General features: G+C 42.9%; 1 protein-coding gene across 4 annotated transcripts in view; it reads left to right on the forward strand.

The window, feature by feature from the left end:
• Nucleotides 1-10,270: 10,270 nt before the first annotated feature.
• Nucleotides 10,271-26,473, forward strand: part of DDX4 (DEAD-box helicase 4) — a 102,044-nt gene continuing 85,841 nt past the window's right edge. For 3 of the 4 annotated variants that reach the window (XM_077816282.1, XM_077816284.1, XM_077816285.1), the window contains exons 1-3: nt 10,271-10,351; nt 10,781-10,868; nt 19,293-19,356. In XM_077816282.1, the coding sequence (XP_077672408.1) occupies nt 10,797-10,868; nt 19,293-19,356 (136 nt within the window). In that variant the 5' untranslated portion in view covers nt 10,271-10,351; nt 10,781-10,796. Of the gene's footprint in view, nt 10,352-10,657; nt 10,869-19,292; nt 19,357-26,473 lie in introns of those variants that run through there. The other variant, XM_077816283.1, reaches the window with a different exon arrangement.

Below are 26,473 nucleotides of genomic sequence, written 5' to 3' on the forward strand. Positions count from 1 at the left end.
CAGCTGACGGCAGGGTTGGGCACCAGGAAGCTCTGGAAGCTGAAACCTGAGAAGGGGCTTCCTGCTGTGAGCTCTGCCCTGCTCGGAGCTCTGCTCTCCACCTGGACAAGGGGCTTCTGTAAGCCCTGGGCTGCTCTGAGCTCTACTCTGGGCAACTACTGTGAGAGGGGACAGTTACCGTACCATCTCTAAAAGAGCGGCACAGAGAAGCCCTGCTGTCAGCTCTGCTTCTGCACCGAGACACCAGAGGCTTCCATCCTCATGCTCTGAGGCAATGCTACTGTCCCCTAAGGAAAAAGGACAGTTACCGTACCATCTCTAAAAGAGCGGCATAGAGAAACCATTTGGTACCAGATACAACAAAACTCCCATCTAGGAAGTGTTCTGCACATTCCCAACCATCGATACCAACTACAGACACTCCTCTGGGGTCCCGCATGAGCCCATGGTAACACAGGTGCTCTGATATTCTGGACACCTGTGGCCTCAGTACCGAGGAAGAGACAATTACCATACTGTCTCTAAAAAAGTGGCACCAACAAACTTTTTGTATTGGGCAAAACTCTCATTTAGGGAGTGCTCTGCCCAACTATCGGTACTGACAACGTACCACGGACCCTCCTCTGTGGTACCAAATGAACCATAGTGATGAATGAGCTCTGGTACCCTGGAGACCTGATGATTGGGGTAGAACCACAATCCCCATTACTTGGTACCAGGACCCCGGTATCGAGCATATCTCGGCACCCAGAATCGCTCTTAGCACTGGGCCTTATAGTGCCAATACCCCAGTCAGCAGCACCCTTACCCACTGATGAATCTGACACTGGCCAGGAGGAGATCATTCCCTGGCCCCTCAAGGTGGCCCACCACCACACTACAAGGGTCATCCCCAATTCCATCACACCAACCGCCCGTGCCTGCCTTCCTCCCTCTCCCTTCCAAGACCATATTGTAACTCTTCGGGCATATACAAGCATGTGATGCGACCATCTCTGGTGTCTCTCAGGGAGAGTCCACCAGATGGTTTGCTACAGCCTGGCACCTGAGCCAGGGCAGGAAAGCACCTGAGCCAGGACAGGAGAAAGCTTTTTCAGAACAGGAAAGAAGGGGGGAAAAAAAACACCTGAAGAGGAAGCTACCTCTTCAGCACACTTAGTCTCATCTGGGAGAGATGAGGAGGTGCTGCCCACCCCTCATCACTAGGTGAAGATTTAAGAACTTTCTGGATCTTACCAAGAGGGTGGTAGACGAGCTGCAGACTCCCTTATAGGAGGCGGTAGATACACATCACAAGTTGGTGGAAATTCTGCACACTACCTTTTCATCTAGAACTGTCCTCCCAATTAATGAGCTGATTCTAGATCCTACCAAAATCATCTGGCAGCACCAGCCTCCATCGCACCAACCAGCAACAGAGTGTAAACAAAAACAACCCTACATTTCTACCCAAAGAGACAGACTTTGTTTTCAACATCCCCAACCCAACTCCATCATAGTAGATGTTGTGAATGCATGAAGCAAGCAACATAACGCCAAGTCAAATACATATGATTAGGCTTCACAAGATGGCTTATTCATTGACAACATTACTGTTTAGAGTCACAAATTACCAAACTGTCATGGCCAAAACAATTTTGTTAATCTTGGGAAACCCACATGTTTCTGAAACACAAAAAGAACAGATTCAGACCATTCTTAGAGAAGGTCAGTTAATAGCCAGACCGGTCCTAGAGACACCACTGGATGTAGCTGTTACAGCTGCCCGCCCAGTCTCCATGACAGTGGTACTGAGGTGGTTTGTGGGTTTTTTTTTGTTTGCTACACCTCTCTAGATTGTCCAAAAAGCTACAGACTTCCAATATGAAGGGCCAAATTCTTTGCGGAGAAGACAGATTTTCTCTCCACATCCTGAAGGATTCTCAGACCACACTACACTCCTTAGGAATTGTCAAGGTTCCTTCCCCACTCTGAATTCTAGGGTACAGATGTGGGGACCAGCATGAAAAACTCCTTAAGCTTATTTTTACCAGTTTAGGTTAAAACTTTCCCAAGGTACAAACTATTTTACCTTTTGCCCCTGGACTTTATTGCTGCCACCACCAAGTGTCTAACAAATATATAACTGGGAAAGAGCCTGCTTGGAAACGTCTTTCCCCCCCCAAATCCTCCCAAACCCTACACCCCCTTTCCTGGGGAAGGCTTGATAAAAATCCTCACCAATTTGCATAGGTGAACACAGACCCAAACCCTTGGATCTTAAGAACAATGAAAAAGCAATCAGGTTCTTAAAAGAAGAATTTTAATTAAAGAAAAAAGTAAAAGAATCACCTCTGTAAAATCAGGAAGGGAAATACCTTACAGGGTAATCAGATTCAAAACATAGAGAGTCCCTCTAGGCAAAACCTTAAGTTACAAAAAGACACAAAACCAGGAATATACATTCCATTCAGCACAACTTATTTTCTCAGCCATTTAAACAAAACAGAATCTAATGCATATCAAACTAGATTGTTTATTAGCCCTTTACAGGAGTTCTGACCTGCATTCCTGCTCTGGTCCTGGCAAAAGCAACACAGAACAAGAGAACCTTTGTTTCTCCCCCCCTCCAGCTTTAAAAGTATCTTGTGTCCTCATTGTTCATTTTGGTCAGGTGCCAGCAAGGTTATCTTAGCTTCTCACCCTTTACAGGTGAAAGGGTATTTCCTCTGGCCAGGAGGGATTTAAAGGTGTTTACCCTTCCCTTTATATTTATGACAGGAATCTACACTGTGGAACAGAAGAGAAGACATACCTCTCAACCACACCATAGATCACAATCTTCTCAATATTCACCATCTCTGTGCTGTTACGAGCCACAGCGTAAGAGGCCCAGGGCTCAAAAGTGAGAACAGTCTGCACCCCAGTCCATGACCTCTCAAACTGCCTCTTATAAGCACTTTGATGAGTTGGTCAGGGGCCTGAACAATTATACCTTACAGCATCAGCTGCCATCTATACACCTGTCATGCCACTCAGAAGTCACCTTACCTTATTTCACAGCAGTTAGGACCAGCTCTAGAGAAAAGAGATTGATTTCTAGCTCTGAACCTACAGGGTGCCTACTTCCATATCTCGATACAACCATCATACAGGAGATTTCCTACTGCTTACCTTTGGGGAGGATCATTATAGGAACAGACTGCTCCACACAGGGTATTCTCCAAGGTTCACTTCATTGTAGTGGCATACTAACCCTGGTACAGTGACTGGACTTTATCAGCACCAACCTGATGCAGTATGAGTGAGAGCGTTCCTCTCGCTACCCACATTCACCACCCTGGGACATATGTCTCCCTAATATGCTGGGGACCTCACCTACACAACAACAAGGTTCAGGACAAATGGCCTTCCACAGAAATGAAGGCCACAGAAATGACCTTCCATATCACTCTTTTGGGGCTAAGGGCTGTCAGGAGTGCCTGTGCACAAACTTTGCCTTTCACCAAAAACAACACACAAAGGTTATGATGGACTTAATCTGACTTGTATATTTTGTATAAACTGCCAAGGAGTTGCCAGATCGCCCTCCCTCTGAAAGACAGCATTCAAACTTTGGAATTGATGCACCCATCACAATGTGCTCATCTCAGCTGTCTGTCTACAAGGGATACAGAACGGGACAACCAACAGTCTCAGTTGGAATTTTCTCATGACAACCAGTGTATACTCAATTCAAAGGTGCTTCAAGATATAGCCACCCTTTGGGGAACCCGGAGTATGGATCTCTTCGCTACTTATCGGAACAAGAAAGGTCCTTGTTACTGCTCCAGGGCCGGCTTGGGGAAGCATTCACAGGCAGTTGCCCTCATCTTCCCAGAGGACAGGGCCCACTTGTATGTCTTTTCCCAGTTTCCTACTCTATCCAAGATTCTGTTGAAAATTCAGCGAAACAAAGCGATAGTTATTGTGATTGCCCCTCTTGACTATGACGAGTCTGGCTCCCTCACCTGACGCAGATGGCAATATGCCCTCTTGTTCCTCTGATGTCAGCCCATTCTTCACCTGCTTTCTCAAAACAATGGGCTGACCCTTCACCCCAACCCATGGGTCCTCCGCCTCCAGGCTTGGATCTTTCTTTGTTCCAAGGCTTAGAAGAAGAATGCTCTGACAAGCTGAAAAACATGTTGCAACACAACCACAAGTTGACCACTCCACATACCTATCTACAAAATGTAAATGACTCCAAGTTTGTACCATTCCAAATGGACAGACCCAACCTCATTTTTCCTCCCTCTGATTTTGCACTACATTTTAAACTCTCCCTCAGCTCCCTTAAGCTACATCTCATGGCGAAAATGGCTTCCCACTTGGAGTTTGCTCAACCACTAATGCGTAGATTCTTTAAGGGCATTGGAACTCTCTTCCCCCATGTGACACCACCCACTCCAGCCTGGCACTTTAATCTAGTTCTCAGGGCTTGGACTAGACCTCCCTCCGAGTCCAGGGCAACTTGTTCTCTCTTACACCTGTCCATGACGACAGCATTTCTAATTACCATCACCTCAGCCAGGCACATAGGAGAAATAGCGACCCTTATGGCACACCCATCATTCACGGCCTTTATTTATTTATTTTTTTTAAAAGACAAAGTAACTCTAGGGCCATATCCCAAGTTTCTCCCTACTTTTTCTGCACTTTCCATATGAATCAACAGATTCATCTCCCTGTTTTTTCCTAAAACCACATTGTGACAACTGGGAGACAATTGTGCATATGCTAGATATTAGAACGACATTAGCATTCTACTTGGACAGGACTAAGGACTTCAGGAAATCCCCTAAACTCTTCCTTTTGTCCACAGAAAGATCCAAAAGCTGTGTGATATCTCCTCAAAGACTATCCAAATGGGTCTCTAGTTGCATTAATCACTTAGCAAGGGCGCAACTTGCTTCCGTCCATACACACTCCATGAGATCAGTTTCTACCTCAGTCACATTCCATAAGGATACACCTATTTCCCCAATCTATAGAGCAATGATTGGGGCCTCTGTCCATACTTTCGCAGAACATTATCAGATCACTGAAGATTTGGCCGCTGACACCATCTTCGACTCCATAGTACTCTCTGTAGTAAAATACTCCACTCCGAAATCCCAGCCTCCAGTGGTGGGTACTGCTCCAGAGTCACCTAAAGTGGAGCACCCATAGGGACACTACTCGAAGAAGAAGAGGAAGTTACTCACCTTTTGCAGTGACGATGGTTCTTCGAGATATGTGTCACTATGGGTACTCCACAACCTACCCTCCTCCCCTCTACTTTGGAGTTTCTTCAGTGTAGGTAATCTACTTCCCTGAGAGGCAGTAGCTAAATCAATGGAAGAATTCAGTGGAAGAAAGGGACTTAGGTTGGCTTAAGTACACTGCTCAGGGGTGTGGATTTTTCACACCTTTGACCAACATAGTTAAACTGACCTAATTTTCTAGTGTAGACCAGGCCTCACCCTTTCTTTTAAGATTAGAATAATAATTTCTGGTGTCCCAAGAAATCTTCCAGCAAAGGAAGACCAGACTTGATATTCCTCACATGTGTAAGGTTAACATCAAAGTATTAAAGTTGTATAAAAACATTTCAAAATGTTTTTATACATCATACAGCCATAAAAAGAACACAAAGCCAAGGTTTTTTTCAGTCAGTGCAAGTGATTATAAGCAGTGGTAGCTCCCTCCCACCCCCTTCCAAATCAAGTATAAACCCAGTGAATATGGTCCAAAGTTGCTCCCTTTCTAGGGCTTGCCTTTACTGTTAACATAAAAAACAAAAACTTCTCTTCAGAGCTTAGCTGTCCCTAGGATGGAAGTGCTGGTCTTGTGATGTTCCCTTCCACCCACACTTCCTTGAGGAAGTTACTCCAACTTGGACTGGAGGTAACAAGACCCACCAAACCTGACATCAGGGTGAGTCAATAACACTAAATATGTGTCTCTATTATAAATCCTGACATTAGAGTGAGTAAATAAATAATATTAATACTCTTATATTCTGATGCAGGGTCTTAGAACCTCATGCTGTAAGCTCCTGTAATGGTGCATTTCATAGAGGGGAGTAAACTAAACTGCTTAGGATTCCAGCATACTGCCCATTCATTGTTCTTAAGTGCACAAGAAGCACATACATATTTTCTTACAATTATATAAATGTCTTGTTTTACAAAAGTTATTCACAGTCAGATATAAATCAAATCAAGGAGCACAGAAAAAACCTTCTGAATATAAAGTGTAAATAAATTTATTAAGTCAAAAGGGAATGAGAAACATGACTTAACTCTGATTTATTTTATACATTTCTTTATCATGATAGCCATACAAAGCCTTTGAAACTATGTGCTGAGATAAACATTATGTTCTAATATATTCATAAAATTCAAATGCAAATGAATGCACAGCAAATGGGGGAGGAAATACATTCCTTGGGTATGTTATTTAACATTATAGGTATAGGGAAAAGATATTTTGAGAAACGTGAAAGATTTTGCTGACTTACTTTTCTACAAATAAATCACTGAGGGGAAGACTTGATCGCTCTAATAATAGACAGAAGACACACATGTATGTATATTTTAAATATCTTGTTTATTTGTAAAATTCCTATGAATGGAAGGGAGAGAAACCCATACTAAAGACTTGAAGTGGCAGCTAGAGTTAACTAGCGCATTGTAATATACTGTATTTTACACATGAAACTGAAGACATATGCAATACATATAATATACTTATTTGTACAAGTCAGAAAACAGAATAAAGAAAAAGGGGAGAAATTGCAACAGAATTCAATGTGAACTCCATCTCCATTAATCACAGCAGTGTCTCACAACAAAAGGTTGGTGGCAGGGTTGGGAAGAAGGGAATTTCTTCTGACAAACAACCCATACCCCTCCACATTACTACACACAGATGCTATAACTACACTGGAGTTTTAAAGTGTTTTTCCTTTTTAAACGGAGACAGGTAATGTTGTAAAATCCTACTGTAGACAAGGCAAGTCGTAGTTAATACTTTGTGTTAGCTAATTGAGATGACCTGGTTTATCCTGACTAGCTAAACTGAGGTAAAACTACAACTTGACCTGTCTACATTAAGATTTTACAGTATGTTAGTTATCTTTTTAACTTGGTTACATAGGCTTTGTCTACACTATGCAGCTGATGAAGTGAGCTGTAGCTCACGAAAGCTTATGCTCAAATAAATTTGTTAGTCTCTAAGGTGCCACAAGTCCTCCTTTTCTTTTTGTGTCTACACTAGAGTAATTGCTCCCTCTCAATCATCTGGAAAGCACCTTGTATCCAAACACAAAAGTGCTTCAGTCAATTGGGGAGGCAGCAGTTGGCATAATTTATCCCAAAATATTATATGGGTAAGCACTAGGGTAGTCTGAATTGGTGCATGCTCAATGGATTGTGTGTCCCAGTGTGGCCACAACATACTGGCACAATCGGTGATGTCAGCTCTAAAAGAGGTCTTCTTTGACAATTGTCAGGGTTGACAACTCCCTCTCAGTTGGTGAATTCCTTCTGTTCCCTCAGTCATCCTCCTCCCACATTATCTCTCCAGACTATACAAACACAACATGGAATGTGGAGCAGATACATGACTCACACTGAAGAAGATGGCCCATTGAGGAGAAGATGACTCTTTAATTAACTGCCTTTCAAAGGCTTAACCACCTAGCTCAATTACAGCATTTTACAGACTGTCTTGGTTTGCTAATCCCATTCAAGCAATTAATCTTTTCCCAAGGAATTTAAATAATGAGTAAATCCCCAAACACTCTACAACAGGGGGTATACAAAGGCTGATGGGGATGTGGCTGGTGGCTGGTTTAAGCCAGAAAATTAAGGATAAGAGTTGTCAAAGATAAATGCCGCCTGAATTGGTGTAAAGCAGTCCTGGCATAGATGCTAGGGCAAATCTTGCACCAACTCAGGTGGGTACAATGGATGCACTCAATCATTTATTCCAGCATAAATTAGGCCCGACAATTACACACACAAGAAATTAGTTGCAGAATGACCCTCTCCTAGCCTTCTGCACAGTGGCATGCACACACACAAAGCTTACTGCACAGTGACCCCCATTCTTCCCCTTGTAAAGTGATACACATAGGCCTGGATCCAGGAAGGGACATAGCACTGTAATGCTGCACATCGTGCACCTAACTTGTAGGTTCCTAGAAAATCATAGGAACAAAACTGCCATCCACAAAGCCTGAGTTAAGCTCATAATACAATGAATGGGGATAGATATGCACCTTAGAATGGAATCCACAATAGCTAGCATGCTAGGCAGGGAGCTGCCTAAACTAGTCTATGGGAGATAGGTGTCTAAACCTAGGCTTCAGGGAGGCGCCTATCTCTGTTTAGTGAGCCACAAACAGGAACCCAACTCCTGGAGTCAGGTGTCTAAATCATTTTTTGTGGGAATGAGTTAGGCACCTGCCTTGCTTGATGCAAAATGGCTGGAGAATGAATCACCCATCTTGTTAACTTTAGCCCAGTAGTTAGGGCACTTACATAGGATGTCAGAGACCCAGGTTCAGTACTTCTCCTGCCTGATGGGGAAAAAGGATTTAAACGGAGTTCTCCTAGCTCTCAGGAGCATACGCTAACCACCCAGGTATTGGATATTTTGTTGAAGCTATTCCACTGTGGATAATTAACAAAAAAGTGATTAGAACAGGGGGAGGGATCCTGAGTCTTCTACCACCTACGTGGGTGCCCTAACCAGCAGGCTAAAGAATCATTCCCTCTTTCTCTTGCCCAATGACTGTTCCATTGTGGATACTTAAATAGGTATTGGGTTAGCAAGAGCAAAAGGGCAATGACTCTGAAGCTTGCTGGTTAGGGAGAGACTGAAGTAACCTCACATCAGAACATCCAATAGTTCAGTGGTTAGTACACCTCTCTTCAGAGGTGTGGGAAACCCTGATGTAAATTCTTTCTCCATCTTATGCAGAGGAGGGAACTGAATCTCCATCTTGCACATCCAAGGTGAGTGCTCTAACCATTGGGCTAAAAATCTCATGAGCTTTGCTACCTCCCCCCAGATTTTTGAATGGGACCTGATTTGGTAGGTGGCCTCTGAGACAACTTCCACTAGATCAACCCCATATGTGAGACAGGGGTTAGTCTGCCAATGTTCCTCCAATTTGTGGATTGCTCTGGGGCTTAGGCAGGAGCCAGGCATCCGAGGGCCTACAACGCATACCCAGAGGCAAAAGCACTGGTGCTGTGGGAAATTCACCCTGAAAATGTAGGCATTAAAACAGTTTAGATGCCTATAAGGCTTGGTGGGGTTTTTGTGGATGGCAGGGGAGCCTAAAACTGGGGTTTAGATGCCTGAATCTGAGGTTTAGGCATCTCTGTGAATCAAGGCTACAGTTCCTTAAATAGTGAGCTCCCTACCACTTCTTGCACAGTGATATAGAGGACTCCTTGCACAGTAACAGCCACTTGCACAGGGACAAAGAGCTTCGAGAGTCTATAGTTGCAGTAATCTTTCCAATATGCTGTACATGCTCTGCAGCACACACATATACAGAGCTGACCAGTGATCCCCTGCATCACTTGTGCACTGACACTGTCACACATAATCCACCCTCCTTGGACAATGATTCCCCCCATGCAACCTATGTACAGTAATCCATTCACAGCTCTTTGCGGTGACTTTTCTACTTTTAGTGACAGAAACCTCTTGTACCCTGACACATACATCCAGAAGCACTGTATTTGCACAGTCTCTCCCTTTCTCTCACAAAGCAAACTGTATAATGACCTTCTCCAGACCACCAGTACAGTGACATACAGGACAGGGGCTTTGTCTTTGCTTTGAAGAGCACCTAGCACAGTGGAGGTCCTGGTCCCTGACTGGGGCTACGAGGCTCGATGGTAATACAAATAAGACGATACGGTGACCCGCAGCCCATTACACAGCGACACACACAGCTCTGCTTGCCCACCGCCCCCGAGCGCCTCGCCAGGCACCGTGCCTAGCGCCACACAGCCCCAGAGCCCCTGGAGCCCTCCCAGCCAGCGGCTCAGCCTCAGACACACACCGAGCCAGCACCACGTGCACAAGCTCAAACTCACGGCTGAGAATGACTCACACCCTCTAGCAGCGCTCCGCGCCCAGGGCGCTACGGCTGCTGCGTCCCCATTGGTGGGTGGCACGTGACACAAAGACGGGCCGCTGCGTGGCGGTTGGTAGGTAGCGGCACGTGCTGCGGCTGCTGAGTGGAAGAATGCTCGTTGTAGGAGCGCGCGCAGCCTTTGTGGCGCGTGACGGCTGGTGTGGCGTGGCGTGGCGTGGAGCGGAGGTGGTGAGAGGGAGTGGGGCGGTTGCCGCCTGCTCTCCCGCCACGCCGGGGTGGGGTCGATGGCGTCCCTGAGCAGCGCTGGCCTAAGGGAGTGGGTGGCGTTTGGGTGGGAAGCCCCGCGGAAGGAAGCTGGGCGGCGGCCCGCCTGGGCCAGCAACCAGTGGGAAGTCCGGGGGGAGAGAGTGGAAAGCGTGGGGCTCCGCGGAGAAGAGCTTGTTGGGGGGGCTTGGGCGGCCGGGAAGGGCAACGCCGGGTTGTAGGAGGTGCGGGACTCGTGTGGTGCTGCGGGTGCTGGTGGGTCTGGGCTTTACAAGCTCCTCCAGTCCTGATTCGGATCAGGGACCTCGCGGCCGCCTTGTCTGTCGGCTCTGCCGGGCCGCGGCAGCTTCCCGTGGCCGCCGGTAATAAGGTCTTGCCCTCTCCGTACAGATTGAGAGCCTGCACCATGGGAGATGAGGACTGGGACACCGAGATCCAGGGCCGCGTGGCATCCTTCGTACCAGACTTCCAGCAGCTGGTACGAGACCGTGACATTGGGGCATAGGGTGGCTGGGGCCCGGTTGCACTTCAGCATGCCTTGCACAACCTCTTTTTAACCTAGACCCGGGCCGGGGGAGACAAGCACGATCCCATATGCCTCTCTTGCCTTGCATTGGAGTGAAAGACTGTTGGTAGAGGATTGTGTTATTAGAGGCCAAGGTTTTATGGAAGGACAAAGTAGTATTTATCTAGATTTCCTAAGTGTTTGTTAATAGGGAGAGACTGTTTTTAGTCTTTACTGTTTGCCATGGCTTCTGTAAATAAAATACTCTTATCCTTCCAGTCTATCAGAAGTACTGAGAAAATGTTCCTGCTGGGCAGGTCAAATTCCTTCCCCTTGATCTCAGTTGAAGTCCTGTCTCTTTAACAACTTGATTTCGCCTATAAGCAGGGTACCTACGCAATCCTGTTCCCTCAACCTTTTGTTTTAATGCCTCTGTTCTTTCTTTCTATGTCCTTCCCAATAATAACAGTTTACTGTTCCCTTCATTTCTGATTTTTAGCTTTTTCTCTAGGGATGTTTACTTCCATACTTGGAGCAGTCTCTTTATCATAGAATCATAGAATATCAGGGTTGGAAGGGACCTCAGGAGGTCATCTAGTCCAACCCCCTGCTCAAAGCAGGACCAATCCCCAACTAAACCATCCCAGCCAGGGCTTTGTCAAGCCTGACCTTAAAAACTTCTAAGGAAGGAGATTTCACCACCTCCCTAGGTAACCCATTCCAGTGTTTCACCACCCTCCTAGTGAAAAAGTTTTTTCCTAATATCCAACCTAAACCTCCCCCACTGCAACTTGAGACCATTACTCCTTGTTCTGTCAACTGCTACCACTGAGAACAGTCTAGATCCATCCACAACAAGTGCCTTCTTTCTTTGTCTTAAACCCATTTTTCCCAGAAGTCCTTGCCTTCATGTTTGTCATCCATTCTCACACCTTCCATTACTTCAATCGTTGAATGTTGTCATCGTTGATTTTCACCGTATGCTCACAGGCACTTGCACACTATAGTGATGAATAGGGGCCTACCAAATTCATGGTCCATTTGGTGAATTTCACAATCATAGGATTTTAAAAATAGTAAATTTCATGATTTCAGCTATTTAAATCTGAAATTTCAGAGTTGTAATTGTAGGGATCCTGACCAAAGGAGTTTGGGAGAAGGGGATCACAAGGTTATTGTCGGGGGGGATTGTGGTACTGCTACCCTTATTTCTGCACTGCTGCTGGTGGTGCTGCCTTCAGAGCTGGGCATTGGAGAGCGGCAGCAGGAGCCCAGCTTTGAAGGCAGAGCTGCTACCAGCAGCACCATAGAAGTAAGGATGGCATGGAAAAATTGGAAAACGTCCAGCGGAGGGCAACAAAAATGATTAGGGGACTGGAACACATGACTTATGAGGAGAGGCTGAGGGAACTGGGATTGTTTAGTCTGTGGAAGAGAAGAATGAGGGGGGATTTGATAGCTGCTTTCAATTACTTGAAAGGGGGTTCCAAAGAGGATGGCTCTAGACTGTTCTCAGTGGTAGCAGATGACAGGACAAGGAGTAATGGTCTCAAGTTGCAGTTGGGGAGGTTTAGGTTGGATATTAGGAAAAACTTTTTCACTAGGAGGGTGGTGAAACACTGGAATGCATTACCTAGGGAGGTGGTGGAATCTCCTTCCTTAGAATTTTTTAAGGTCAGGCTTGAGAGAGCCCTGGCTGGGATGATTTAGTTGGGGATTGGTCCTGCTTTGAGCAGGGGGTTGGACTAGATGACCTCCTGAGGTCCCTTCCAACCATGATATTCTATGGTATGGTATTGCCCATAGGCGCTGACTTCTGCTGGTGCCAGTGGGTGCTTAACCACCCTCTGCCCTGCCCTGGCCCTGCCCCCATTCCAAGCCCTTCCCCAAATCTGCACCCCGGCCCCGCCTCTTCCATTGAGCATGCTGCTTTTCTGCTCCTCCCTCCCTGGAGCTTGTTACGCTGTGAAACAGCTGTTTTGTGGCAGCAAGCGCTGGGAAATAGGCGGAGAAGCGGGGGCGTGGTGCGCTTAGGGGAGGAGGTGGAGGTGAGGTGAGGTAGGGCGGGGGGGTGAGGAGGGGAGCCTGGTTGCTGGTGGGTGCAGAGCACCCACTTATTTTTCCCCGTGGGTGCTCCAGCCCCGGAGCACCTATGCAGTTGGTGACGATAGTATTGCCTTACTTTTGCGCTACTGCCTGCAGACAGGGGCCCTTAGTCAGCAGCCACCACTCTTCAGCTGCCCAGCTCTGAAGGAAGCAGCGCAGGATTATGGGTGGCATGGTATAGTATTGCCACCCTTACTTCTGCACTGCTGCTGGCAGGGTGTTGCCTTAAGAACTGGGCACCTGGCCAACAGCCACTCCAGCTGCCCAGCTCCGAAGGTAGCACAGAAGTAAGGGTGGCAATATCATGGACCCCCACCTCCATAACCTTGCAGCCCCCCTGCAACTCCCTTTTTGGGTTAGGACTCCCAGTTTGAGAAATGCTGGTCTCCCTGGTGAAATCTATATAGTATAGGGTAAAAGTGCACACAAGACCAGATTTCATGGTCTGTGACGTGTTTTTCATGGCCGTGAATTTGGTAGGGTAAAGTCTCACATTTGAGACAGGGAAATGTTAGTCTATAAAGCTTTATTTACATATGACATTTTAGGAAGGGACTTGAACTTTTTTTGTCTGTAAAGCATAATCTCTGCCTATGGTGTTCTTTAAACAGATTATAAATAATCAAAAGTTTTTGTTTCAGGGCACATTATTTTTACAGAAGTGGAGAAACATCAAATGAGCATTTTTTTTAAAGATAATGTGTGCAGGATTTTTACCTTCGAGTTTTGTGCTTCCAGCAGTTGTCTTTGAGGAAAATCCTTTAGCTCTTATGATTTTTGACCCTCTGAAGCACCTATAGGCATCTTGAGGGCTCTGCCCTGTTTGTTCCATTTGGACTTTGGTCATTGAAGGAACTTCCCAGGAACTACCAAATGATTCTGATGTGTGAGCTGTGGCCCTGATTGCTCAGTAACTTCAGCCTTTGCTATGGCTTGGTTAAGGACCGTGATTACAATTCTCCTAGTTTTGACCTGACTGGGCTTTGGATGGGTCATGTTGAGGCTCGTGATCTGAGCTAAAGAAACTTTATACTGTTTGTACCTGGGAAGGTTTTATTTAGAATTTTAGGCCGAATGGGCACGTGCACTTCTTACTTCACAAAGCTCTTTTATTTATAAGCAGGGTTGAATAGGTGGGAAATATCCTTGTACCATTCCAGCTTCTGCCCGCAAACAAAACTGCACCCACAAAGATGCCACCCACAGTAATTGGTGCAAATGTTCAAAATATGGACATGCGTGCTCTACAATCTCCTTGGGCTTGGCTGTCCTCTTCAGTATTGTCAGCCCCAAATGTTCAAAAATCATGAGTTTGGCTTTAAAATCCTGGGATTATGTAAAATAGATTTGGTGTTTATTTGCCTTCTGCTTTTTGAGCCTTTAGGGTGCACTGGGGTCACATTTTGAAGCTTTCTCCACATCCATAAGGGATAGAAACTTACTTCTTCTCTAAGAATGAAGGCTGAAATCATCACACATCCACTTGACCCCGGAGGAGCTGGGGTTTTAAGGAAAGCAATAATTATCATGAGACTCAGGATAAAATCAGAGTTGGCAACACTGCCTCTGGTCCCAGGATCAAACTCTTCAGTTCATTTCTTGCTGACTCAAGGTGGCAATGACTCAAAAGGATTGTCTTACGAGTCCCCTCATGTGGAGTGGTCATGGTACTGATGTAGTAGGCCCTTTTACTCCTCTCCCTGGAACCACTCGGAAACCTGAGGGCCATACCCCTGTCCATGGGTAGGCACTACAGGAGGACCCCGGGCCCTGACATAGTGTGGCTTATCAGCTAAGAGGTCAAAGCAGAAGGGATCTCTCTGTTTTCTCCATCTGCATTTACTTGAGACATTTGGGGCTCTGTAGGTAGGCTCTCATGCGCTCTGATGAGAGAGGTGTGTCTTTTGAGTGATCATGGCTACTTTCTCTCATATCTCCTTGGGACAGAAAGGTGGAAGGCAGTAATCTCCCACGTCATGGTTAGAGGTTGCATCTGTTGTGTACCCCACTCCTCTCACTCTCCATGGAGTTGTCTGTGCCGTACACTGGGGCTTGTCCAAGGCCCTACCTTGCTGACTCCAAATCTTCAGCTTAGAGGGAGGAGGATACTTTTCTGACATGGACCTTGACTCATACACAAACTTGGCTTCTTGTTCAGGAATATGTTTTGCCCTTCAATGTAATGTGAGCCTCTTAAGCACTCACAAGATCCTGGTGGGTATGACTGCAGCTCTTGGTTAAAAAAAAATATATATATATATATATTTTTTATCTGAATGAGCCGCTCATAAAATCTCTAAACTGACAATCTGCCTTGTGAGCAGTTTAAGGAGTAGTATCTCTTTTATGTCAGCTAAACTTTCATCCAGGACTAGTGTGTTAATTCCAAATCGACAGATGGTTCTTCTAGAATTCATCTTTGACATTGCCATAGAGTAGTTTTCCCTTTTCAGGAGACACAGGAAAAAGTCATCAATCTAGTGAATGGTTTCAGAGTAGCAGGCGTGTTAGTCTATATCCACAAAAAGAAAAGGAGTACTTGTGGCACCTTAGAGACTAACAAATTTATTTGAGCATAAGCTTTCGTGAGCTATAGCTCACTTCATCAGATGCATCACTCCTTTTCTTTTTGCAATCTAGTGAATAATGCTCAGGGCGAGACAGATCTCATGAATTACACAAATGCACCGCTTCTCACTTCATAAAATTAGTGCTTTGGGTTAAACACGTCCCCTGCCTGTATGACTTCCAGTTAGAGGAGCTCAAGTGTTAATTTATATCAGTTCTGTGGTCAGGCAGTACCTCTGGTGAGAACTTCCAGAGAATTTATTGAAAAGTATGCCATTGTAAGAACTCCAATGTGAACAATATTTGGGATTTTTGTGCTTGAAGGAACAACTCCTGTTGCATGGGAGATGGTCCAGACCCGAAAGAAAGATGCACAACAACCTTCTCCAGCTTAGAGCTGTGAGTGTTCAAGGATGTGGTGTCAAAGCATGGTTCTCCTCATTTGATTTGGCACAGTCTGATAGTTTTATGTGGTTTTACCAGAGGACACTGGGAGCATAACTTTAGCCAGAAAGTTAAATGTTTTAAAACTATGAAAGGAAGAATCTCAGAGCCTTCGGAGCAACTCACCTGGCTCTTTGCACCTCTCCTTTTACGTTCAGTAAGGTCCCAGATCTCAAAACGTAGTATCCTTGCTGTTCTAACTTGCTTAAATTTGTGCTTGCAGTGAAACACTTAACTGATCTGTTCAATATTTTACTTCACTGTTTTCTCTCTAGATCTGTAAATCATTGTACAGGTATATAAACCGCTAAAGGCAGCAGATAAGAAGGGTTGTTCAACACTTGCTGTATTCAGCGAAAAAAAATGTTGCACAAAATTTACCATATACTGGCTCTGCAACAGCATTATGTGCAAATTTAAAAATTCAGCCTTCTCTTTAACCAGGATTACATGAAAAATATTAATTCATACATTTAAATGTGGTAAAGCTAAGATTATCAAAGAAACTGACTTCTGTATACACATTCTACTCCTGGGGGAATTCTGCGCCAAAACATTAAAATTTATTTTGTGCACAATATTTTAAAATTCTGCATATTTTATTTGTCAAAATAGCACTATATAATCACCCCAGTCCTAATTATTTTGGTAATTTATTTCAAAATAATGGTTAGCAAGTACTGTATGTAACAATACAGACACACACACAAATTCCCCCAGAAATAGAGAGTTAAAGAAACCCTACAACAGCCCAGTTCCTGTTTCTCTGCCCCACCTCCTCCTCCTTCCCCCTCCCCCCAGAGCCCAGCCACTCACACCCCTTCTTCCCCAGAGCCCATCCGACCCATCCCTGGCCCAGACACTCTCACTGCCTATTCCCCAGAGCCGAGCCATGGCCCCCGCAATCCAGTCAGTCACGTCTCCTATCCCTTGGGGGCTAGCTGCAGGAAGGCCCAGACACACGCTCCCTTCCCCCCAGAGCCCAGCTCGTGCATGCCCCCCTCCCTAGGGATCCAGAGGGAGAAACAGCCTAATGGTGGGTCCCAGGCTTGCATGGAATTTCCTGTATGCCACCACTGCCTCCTTCCTTCAGGGTGTGCTGGGAACCCTCCAGTTCCCTCCCCCTCCTGCTCCCTTTGGCCTTGTTTTCTGTTTGCAAGCTGGGCTCTTCCGTGTCCACCTCGTGGTGGCCAACAGCTCTGGGGCCCATTTCTCGGGGCGGGGTGGAAATTCTGCACTCACAACTTGAATTTCTGTAAAACTCTGCATTGCGCAGTGGTGCAGATTTCCCCGAGGAGTAATTTGACATTCAAAGTAGCAATTATACCTTGAGTTTGTTTTGCTTTAGTGGTCAGCAGTATGTCTGCTTTGAGAAGGGTTAGATGATGTGGTAGAAAAGCAGGGAGGATAAAATGGTTGTTGAAAATAGTCAAATTTTTAAAACTAAATTTTGTTTTTAAAAATTATTTTAAAATTTAATTGAAATTATGGTAATTTGGGTTAAGGCCTAAATTTACTATAATATCCTAAAATAATTTGTATTAAAAATATATTAAGCAGAACATATTTGCTGCTGAAGTTTTAAAGAGGGCCAAGCCTCTAAGCTGGTGAAGTGTTAAACTAGCTTTTGACAGCAGTAGTCTCTTCTGCAAGTGCAGAGATATTTTCTTCATTTCAGTTCATGCAACTAGTTCAGTTCAATTACAAGTTCATTGAGAAACTGGGAGTTGAAGGGGGGAAAAAAAGACAAAAGCTTGTTTTCCTTTTTCAGTCTATGGATTAAAAACAAGGTGTGAGAGGATGAGATCTACTAGTTCTAAAATCTTGAAGGACACGATGAACAGAAACAGTTGAGTTCATTAACTACAGCCAATACTTCCTTGTTTTCATAAATCAGTTAACTTTAAATGCAAAATATGTTTTGATAATTTCTCTTAGGTATCCAGCACACTTAAGGTAGTTTTATTTAATACAAAAATTAAAATGCTGTGTTTGTCCGTTTGGGTTCCAGTTTCCATCCAAATACAGCTTAACACAAATCATAAATAAAAAAATTAATCATGTAAACAAGAAATGCATCATTCACCATTTTCTAACATAATGATATAAAAACTAAGATTCTGAATAAATGTATGTTAAGCTATATAATTGATTAAATGTGTATAGATCTTAATGTATTGTTCTGGTAAGCAAAAAAATACCAAATTTTGTGTAAAGGCTATATGTAGTTGCCAGTCAACACGTTTAAAATGGTTACTGACCAATCAGTTTTTCTTTAGAAAAATAACTACAAATGCAAAGGTGAAACAAGATTAATATTGATGATTTAAATCAAGGTTTCCTGCTTGCTGATATAAATCATCATTAAAATTTGTAATTTAGATTGCTTTGATTTTAAATCAATACACCTTGTAAAACAAACCCCAACCCTGCAAATAGTCTATTCTATCACTGCCACTGTTAACATTGTTGGAATTGCACCAGTACTTGACAAGAGGTGGTATAATTAGAGAATTTTCAGTGGAGGTACAGCCAGTGATGACATCACAGAAATCAAGAATGAATGTTAAAGGATTAATTGGATTTTTGGTTAGACTTATTACACTGGTTTGTTTTAGCAAACATTTAACTTAGTTTGGATTAAAAAATGTGTTAAATGTTCAACAGCTCTGCTGTTTCAATTAAATTATTAAAGCTCACAATAAACATACTCCATGATGTTCACCAGCAGAACCAGAGAAGATCAAGCATAACATTCCTAATCTGTCTGAAGAGTAAAAGTAAGAACTTCCAGTTTATTTAAAAAAAAAAAAAAGAAAACCCAAACAACTTTCAGAACTTGTGCATCGAAAAAACAGATTAAAGGCCCATTTAAAAAAAAAAAAATTGTAGCACTTGTTCCAGGGAATTGACAGTATTCCTGTGTTAAAGGGACATATTAAAAATAAATGTGCATTTTGGGAGCCTCTAACATGCAAGTGTTACACATTGTGTCCTGGAAGTGTGTGAAAAGTAAAATATTTCTCAGTTTAATCATTTAGCAACTGTAGAAGATAAAGATTTTGAAAGAGATGTTAATATATTTAGCAAAACATATTAATGCAAAACATTTTTAGACTTGAAACATGATTTTGTTAAAAGAGCATTTATAATATTTATTCTTGGTGCATCAGAAGTGTCATTTCCACATTGATAGATGTATTTGCAACTGAAGTGTTTGTTCTTTACTTGGTCCAGAACTATAATAATAGATCTAATGTATCTTGCTGGCTGTTCTAGGATAACTTTTCTGGACGAGCAAATGACCCCTCATTTAGCTGCAATCAAAGCATAAATTCAGCAGGTATGTGTTACGGAACTTCTAATAGTAAGCATTTGTGTTTTGGATCACTTGAGTGGATTCAGAGATGCAGGAGGTTTTCAGTCAAAGGATTGTATGAGTGTATTTCAATACATGATAATGTAGTAAAGAACATTTAGTATAAATCAGCCATTCTTCTGTAATTTTGCAAAATTATGATCTGTTTCCTAAAGAATATAAACGGATGCAGTGAGGTTGGTTTGATTCTTATTGTTAAGGGCTGAAATTAAAGGAAAAAAAATATTTGTCAGTGTTTGTTTTATAATTCATAAAATAGGTGATGACTCTGGAAGTTTAAAGAACTGCTTGTAAATGTTGTAACACTGGGGATTAACCAGTATAAATTCATAGTTTCCCATTTTGGGACTTACACATTTAACACGATTGCAAAGAGAAACCAACTTAAAAATTGCACTTCACTCTGTTACACTAGGCAGTAAAAACAAGTAATGTCTAAGATCTTTAAGTGAAAGAGTAGAGAAAAATATTTATTTTTTCAGTTTGTGCATATTTCCCATTTTAGAATTTTCCCCAAAGCAACAGCTAAGCACCTAATCAGCTACAGCTGATAGCAAAAGGATGCACAGAGATAAACTTAGTCTGAAGTGTGTAAGTCTGTAAGGCACTGTACATAGTAGCTTAAAATGCTTTAACAGAAGTAACATTTCTTAAACATTAATTGTGCTTGCCTGACTTCCTAAAAAAACTTCATATCATTATTCAAGAAATCTCATTTGAACCCTACAAGAAGAGTTGATGGTCCAATTTTTGAAAATTGGATAGTAAAAGCTGTTCACTAGTATGGTCTTATACAGGTCTCAACCTTTTTTCAGTATTGTGTCAATTTGTGCCTTGTGTCAATTTGTGCCTAGCATGTGGAATTTTCAGAAGCACCTGACTAACTTAGGAGCCCAGTGTTCTCATTGAAAGTCAACAGGATTTAAAAACTTCTGAAAATTTTACTAGCATGCAACAATACTGAACAGACAAGGCATTGCAGTAGGTATAGAGAATGAATATCAGAGGGTAACATGTAGGTCAGGACTCGTTAGGGTATATCTATACTGCAGTTAGATGCCTGTGGCTGGTCCATGCCAGCTGAGTCAGGCTCACAAGGCTCAGGCTGTGGGGCTGTTTAATTGCAGTGTAGACTTCTGGACTTGGCCCCAGAGCCCAGGTTCCAGCCTCTGTAAGATAAGAAAAGGAGTACTTGTGGCACCTTAGAGACTAACGAATTTATTTGAGCATGAGCTTTCGTGAGCTCATGCTCAAATAAATTCGTTAGTCTCTAAGGTGCCACAAGTACTCCTTTTCTTTTTGCGAATACAGACTAACACGGCTGTTACTCTGAAACCTGTAAGATAAGAGAGTCCCAGAGCCTGGGCTGCGGCCCGCGCCTGGAAAGCTACACTGCAATTAAACAGCCCCGCAGCCTGAGCCCAGTGAGCCAGAGTCAGCTGGCACAAGCCAGCAGTGGGTTTTCAATTGCATTGTAGACATACCCTGGGAAACCAGATTATGGAAAAATCTGTCCCTAAAACAGTCAGTGTGACTTATTCTCCTAATCCTTAGGTGATTTTGAAAACTCTTCCCCATAAGGTCTGACTGTTGACAGGTGTTAGGATTTTTTGTATCCTCCTTTGGAGCTTCTGATACTGGACATAGAAAGAGAAAAGATTAAAAAGTTAAATTGAGAGCTGGTATGACGATTTTTATATTTCTGTGAAACTTTAGTGGAGGTGAATCTGAGTGGAACCATATTTAGGAGAGCTGTTAGAGACATTTAATACATTAGTGTTCCTTTTAAAAAATTTCTTTAATGGTAATTGTGTTTTCTCTCGTGCTGATGTGTGAAACATCCTCAAAGAGAAACTAGCTATGCACAAAGTGCTGAAAAATCCACACTTTTGAGCGATGTAGCTATGCCAACCTATGCATAAAGTGTAGATGCAGCTAGGTTGATAGAAGAATGATTCTGTCACCCTAGCTACTGTCGCTCAGGGAAGTAGTGCCACTAAACCAATGGGGAAAAATCCCTTTATCTATAGCTGCTACATCTACATTATGGGGTTGTTCCGGCATTGCTCCAGTGCTGTAGCTATGCTGGTTTAGTCCCCATAATGTAGACGTGGCCTGAGGGTGTCTACTTATACCATTTTAACAACAGAATGACTTGGTGTAGATAACTGACAAAGTATGGGAATGAGACACTTCGTATGAAAAAGAAAAAGAAAAACTCCCATATAAATTGAGGCATGCTTCCTCCAGCAGTTGTCTTCTCTGCAGCTTTCAACTGGCCAGATTTTCCCATGTCACAACTTCCCTGAATCAACTTCCTCTCACCTGGTTGTACATTATGTCGTGTACCAGTTGTTAGCTCATCACAAAAGCTGGTTGCGTTTAAGTGGTTAAGTGGCTGTTGTATGCATCATTTGAAAAGTACTCTGTTTCATTATGAAATGTGCTGGGGTCTATAATGCTTGTTATGCTTGTATGGCTTATATCTTACTGAAGCAAGACATGACTTTGAACTTAATATTCATGCAAACAATTCTAAAGTGAATTTTTAACTTTCTTGCTTCTGTTGTAGCAGTCCTCTTCATGCCATACTGACATGTAATTGCTGGTTATTTTCTTGGTATAAGGTACTGAGTAGTGCTTAATTGTCAGTTTCTTCTTCTGTCTTTTTAAAAATCTATTCTGCTACCAATGATAGTATTTTGAAAGATCATTTCTAGTTGGTGCTGGAGTAAAATTTCACCTCTACCACTCTACACCTTTTTTGTAACATTGCCTCTCGTTCACACTTGTATTTTAATTGTTTATTGAAGCAAATTTAAGCCGAGTTTAAAAATTGTTTAAAACTAACATGATTTTACATGTTGAGATAGTTGTTGGATAAGACCAAATTGTTTGTGAATGTGGCTAGAAAAATGGTGTTACCCTCTTCAAGAGGAAAAACCTTTGAAGATTGGTTGTGTTGTACCAGCGTATCTTAAAACAGATGACTGCAAGACCCAGTACATAGTGTTGTAAAGTGCTACTTAGGGAACTGTTCAGATGGCATTCTGAGGTTATTTTTGGTGTCTGGTAAGTAATTTATGCACAGTGCATTTGCTGATTGGTGGTAGTATATCAGAACTTTGGTTCTTTAAAATCTTAAGGTATCTAGAATTCTGAGTGACAGATGGTAAATGTTCATAAATCTGGGTATGAAAAAAAAAATATAACGCAGTAGATATGGATGCTCGTTCTTTCTCCTTTTTTTGTGTGTAGTATGGGTAAGAATACTTTCCTGACCCATTAAATCAGATTGCACTAGTTAACATAAAATGCCAAAAATTTAACTATGTAGATTGTCCTCCACAGAGCTACATTAGGATTCACATGCTTAGGGGGATGGCTGTGAAACTTTGAGAAATGAGTGCATGGTGTGCTTGTATCCCGCAGGCTCTTACCCCCCATGGGCTAAGTATATAAAGAGGGGTTTGCAGTTGTCCCCTAGTAGTTCTTTTCTTTCAAACAAACCAGTTTAGGATTACCCCATGCTACTTTCTTTATTGTGTGGTGTTGACCTTAAAAACTTATATGCAGTGCTGATAACTATAGTCCAAGGTTGCCAAACACGTTTCCATTTAAAATAGTTCGAATAGTTAATGGTTTTTTAATTAAATTAGTATTAGTTGGGTAGGTGTGTGTGGTGTTTTGTTTTTTTTAATTCCTACCTTGTGGAGAACCTGGTATTGAGGAAAGGGGTTTAAGAAGCGTTCCTCTTGTGGTAACCAATTTTTTTATGTGCCCATGAACACTTTCTTCTTTGTCTAGTAGAGCAAACTGCAGGAAAAAGCATGGCCTCTCCTTGGAGGGTGCAAAAAGATGTCCAAACTCTCCTCGTGAGGGTGACTATCAAGCATAGCTTCAGAGAGAACATCTGGAAAAGAAGCTTCTCTAGGCACAAGGGCACTGCTTCAGAATCAAATGGGATTAGCCTGCTTTCTTCAGTATGGGACGAGAAGTCATTCTTGTAGGGGGGGAAATGCCCTGAAAACAGTCCTCTTAAAAAATGCTGGAGGCCCTGAAATCTAATCTCCTTTAGAGCTAGGGGATTCTACTCAGTTACCAGTGATTTCAGGGAGCTGTTTGTGGGAAAGATCTATCTGAGCCTCAGTGTCAGCCTTGCATATACCAGGAGTTGTAGCAAGTAAAGCAGCCCTTTGGATCCAAGCTGTTTGAAATATTCCAGGGTCCCTGTCAGATTCATCTACTATGATCTCTGAGAATCAAGTTACAAGGGTTCATACTGGGGGGGAGGAGGGAATCTCTGAAGACTTAGCACTGTTTGCTGCTGAGTCGGAACTATTCCCCTTTGGAGTTTTGTCCTTTTAGGTTTCCTCTGAACTTCTACCTCTTCTGTGAGAGCCTTTGGACATTTGATGGTGGCCTCTGTGCTGGGCTTGATGCCAAGGAGGACTGGGGGTTGGGAAAATCTGGGTCTTGATGTTTCTTTTGCTGTCCATTCTTAGAAGGCCCAGACTCCTTGGGCTCTTGCTCTCCACTGTTTGGGCTTATCCCACATTTTCTCTGTCAAATCAGCAAGCTTGGGGTTAGGAAAGTTCTTCACTGCTTGGGAGGGATCTTGCGGCAGTGCCTAGCCACATGATTCATCAGGATCACCCATGCTTCCTCACCATAACTCTCTGGGAGGGGATTAGAACTGGGAGGAGAATCTTTTGAGGCCACCCTCTTAAATGTTTCCCAGATGAAGTCATCATTGCTTCCTTTTCACCCTCATGCAATGGTGTGCATGATGGCAGGTACTCTGGAAAATTCCTTTATGGGCCTTCCTCCTTCAGTGATGTCAAACACTCTGACATCCTAGAATTTTAGGAAAAGGGTGGAGCAGCCCTTTCCATGAAGGGCTTACTGGACCTGGGCAAGGATATTTGGAGGCACCCTACTTCTGTGGACTGCTCAGAAACTTTATTCATTAGGTTGCAAGAGAAAGGTTTGATGTTAACACTCAGCAGTTGGTTCCACTGATGATTGCCATGATCATTGATAATCTTTGCTACACACAGCAAAGAGTTCTGATAGCTGAATGATTTGTGCAGAAAGGTTGCTAATTAGCAGCTGCTATAGCTTCCAGCTAGTAGGCTGTCATGGCTCACTACAAATTCTTGTGTACTAGGGTATTCATGTGAGCTAATCACATATTAGATGACAGGGAGTTCCTTAACCTCTGTCCTGAGGGACAGCAGCTTTTCAAGCATTCCTTTAGAGCATCTTTGCTATTTTTTGATAAAGCAACCAAATCATTTGATTTTTGCAATGCTTCTGAAAAGCCCTGTTGGGCTTCATACTTACGGCTTGTCTCAGGAAGTTCAAGCAAAGCTGCTTAACTTTCTGTTGGAGGGATCTGAACTCTTCAACGTGAAGATGAGCTGCGATCCTAAGAAGCTGAAGGCACTCAAGATTACCTTGCAGGTATAGTAGGACTGTTGTAAGTCAAACGAGTTGGCAATCTATGGTCGTGGAAAAACTCTCCTATAAAGAGACTAAGAAGATAGTTTTTTTTACTTTAGAGAGACACATAAGAGGGGCTTGATAAGAGTACAAAGTAATGAATATTTGTGACAAGGCTGATCAGGCACTTTGTTTTCCTTGTCTCATAGTACAGTATGAGCACAGGGGATACTCGATGAAACTGACAAGTGGCAAAAAAAGATAAAACACAATACTAATAATACATGGAGACTATTAAACTCATTGGCACAAGATGTCACTGAAGCCAAGAACATAGTAAGATACAAAGGTCCACTTCCTCTTTAAATAAATTACAAGAATGTGTTATAATAAATATTGCAAAGAAGTATCCTGATCTAGATGGACCTGATCAGATGGACTCTGATCCAGAGTAAGTCTTTTGTTTCTAAGAAATTGTCCTTCAGTTTTGTCCAGATCTCTGTAACCTTTTGGAGGGGAAGGAGAAAGGATTCAATTTCTCTGGGAAGTAGTCCAGTCTAGAGATGAATGAACTGTTGCTATTTAATAGTTCATTTGCCAAAAAATGCTGTTTCAGGTCAAATGGAACAATTTGTTTTCGTGTAGTTTGTCGAAATGTTCTGAGAACTAAAAGTCAAAACATTTAGGTAATGTCAAAATGAAACTTTTTCACCTGAAAAATGGCGTTTTAACAAAAGCAAAGGATTCATAAACCAGGAGCAAGTGGCGGTACTGCCTTTATAATCTTTGGCCCAGTGGTTCAATTCCTCTTATTTATGTGGAAAGGGGATTAGAACTTGTCTTCCCCATTGTAGGATTGTGCCCTAGCCACTGGGCTATGGAATATTTGAGTATGGATCTTTCTCAGTCTCTTATCTCGAAGCTGTTCTTCTTTTTTTCTAATACTTAGTTATTGGAGCAGGGATTTGAATCCAGGTCTCCTACATCCTGGGTGGGCATACTAATTACCAGGCGGTAAGAGTCATTCTTATTCTTTCCCGAGTTCAGTGACCCACCATGATGGTGAGTGCCCTAACCACAGGGCTAAAGCTTATAAAGCCATCACCTCCCCTCTATCTTCATTTTGTAAACTCTTGCCTCTTTTCAAAATGCCTGAAAGTAGAAACTAAACCTCTTGACTCAACATGTTTTACATTTCTTGTTTTGCCAAAAATTTCAGAACATGTTTTAACCCAAAATGTTTTCAGTTTTGCAAAATGGTTAGTAAACTGAAAAATCCATTATTTGCCCAGCTCTAATTCAGATCTCATTAAAGGGGTCAGAGGTTGTATTCTTTGTATTACCATTAAACCTAGGAGCTCTAATCGTAGACCAGGACCCTACTGTGGATAAACACAGAATGGAGATGGTCCTTGCCCCGTAGAGCTTACAGTCTAAGTACAAGACAAAAGATGGATACAGACAGGCTAATGGGAGTACGATAAAAGAATGGGGAGTATAATCAGACCGTATTAGTCAGCATGGCAGGCAGTGGCATCAGTGCACTAATGGCTTAACATTTTTTGTAGGCATCATGACAAAGGAAAGTTTAAGGAGGGCAGGGCTGTCATGGCAGTGTATCTAAAGATAAGCTCCA

Source organism: Eretmochelys imbricata, chromosome 5 (assembly GCF_965152235.1).
Source record: "Eretmochelys imbricata isolate rEreImb1 chromosome 5, rEreImb1.hap1, whole genome shotgun sequence".
NCBI lineage: Eukaryota > Metazoa > Chordata > Testudines > Cheloniidae > Eretmochelys > Eretmochelys imbricata.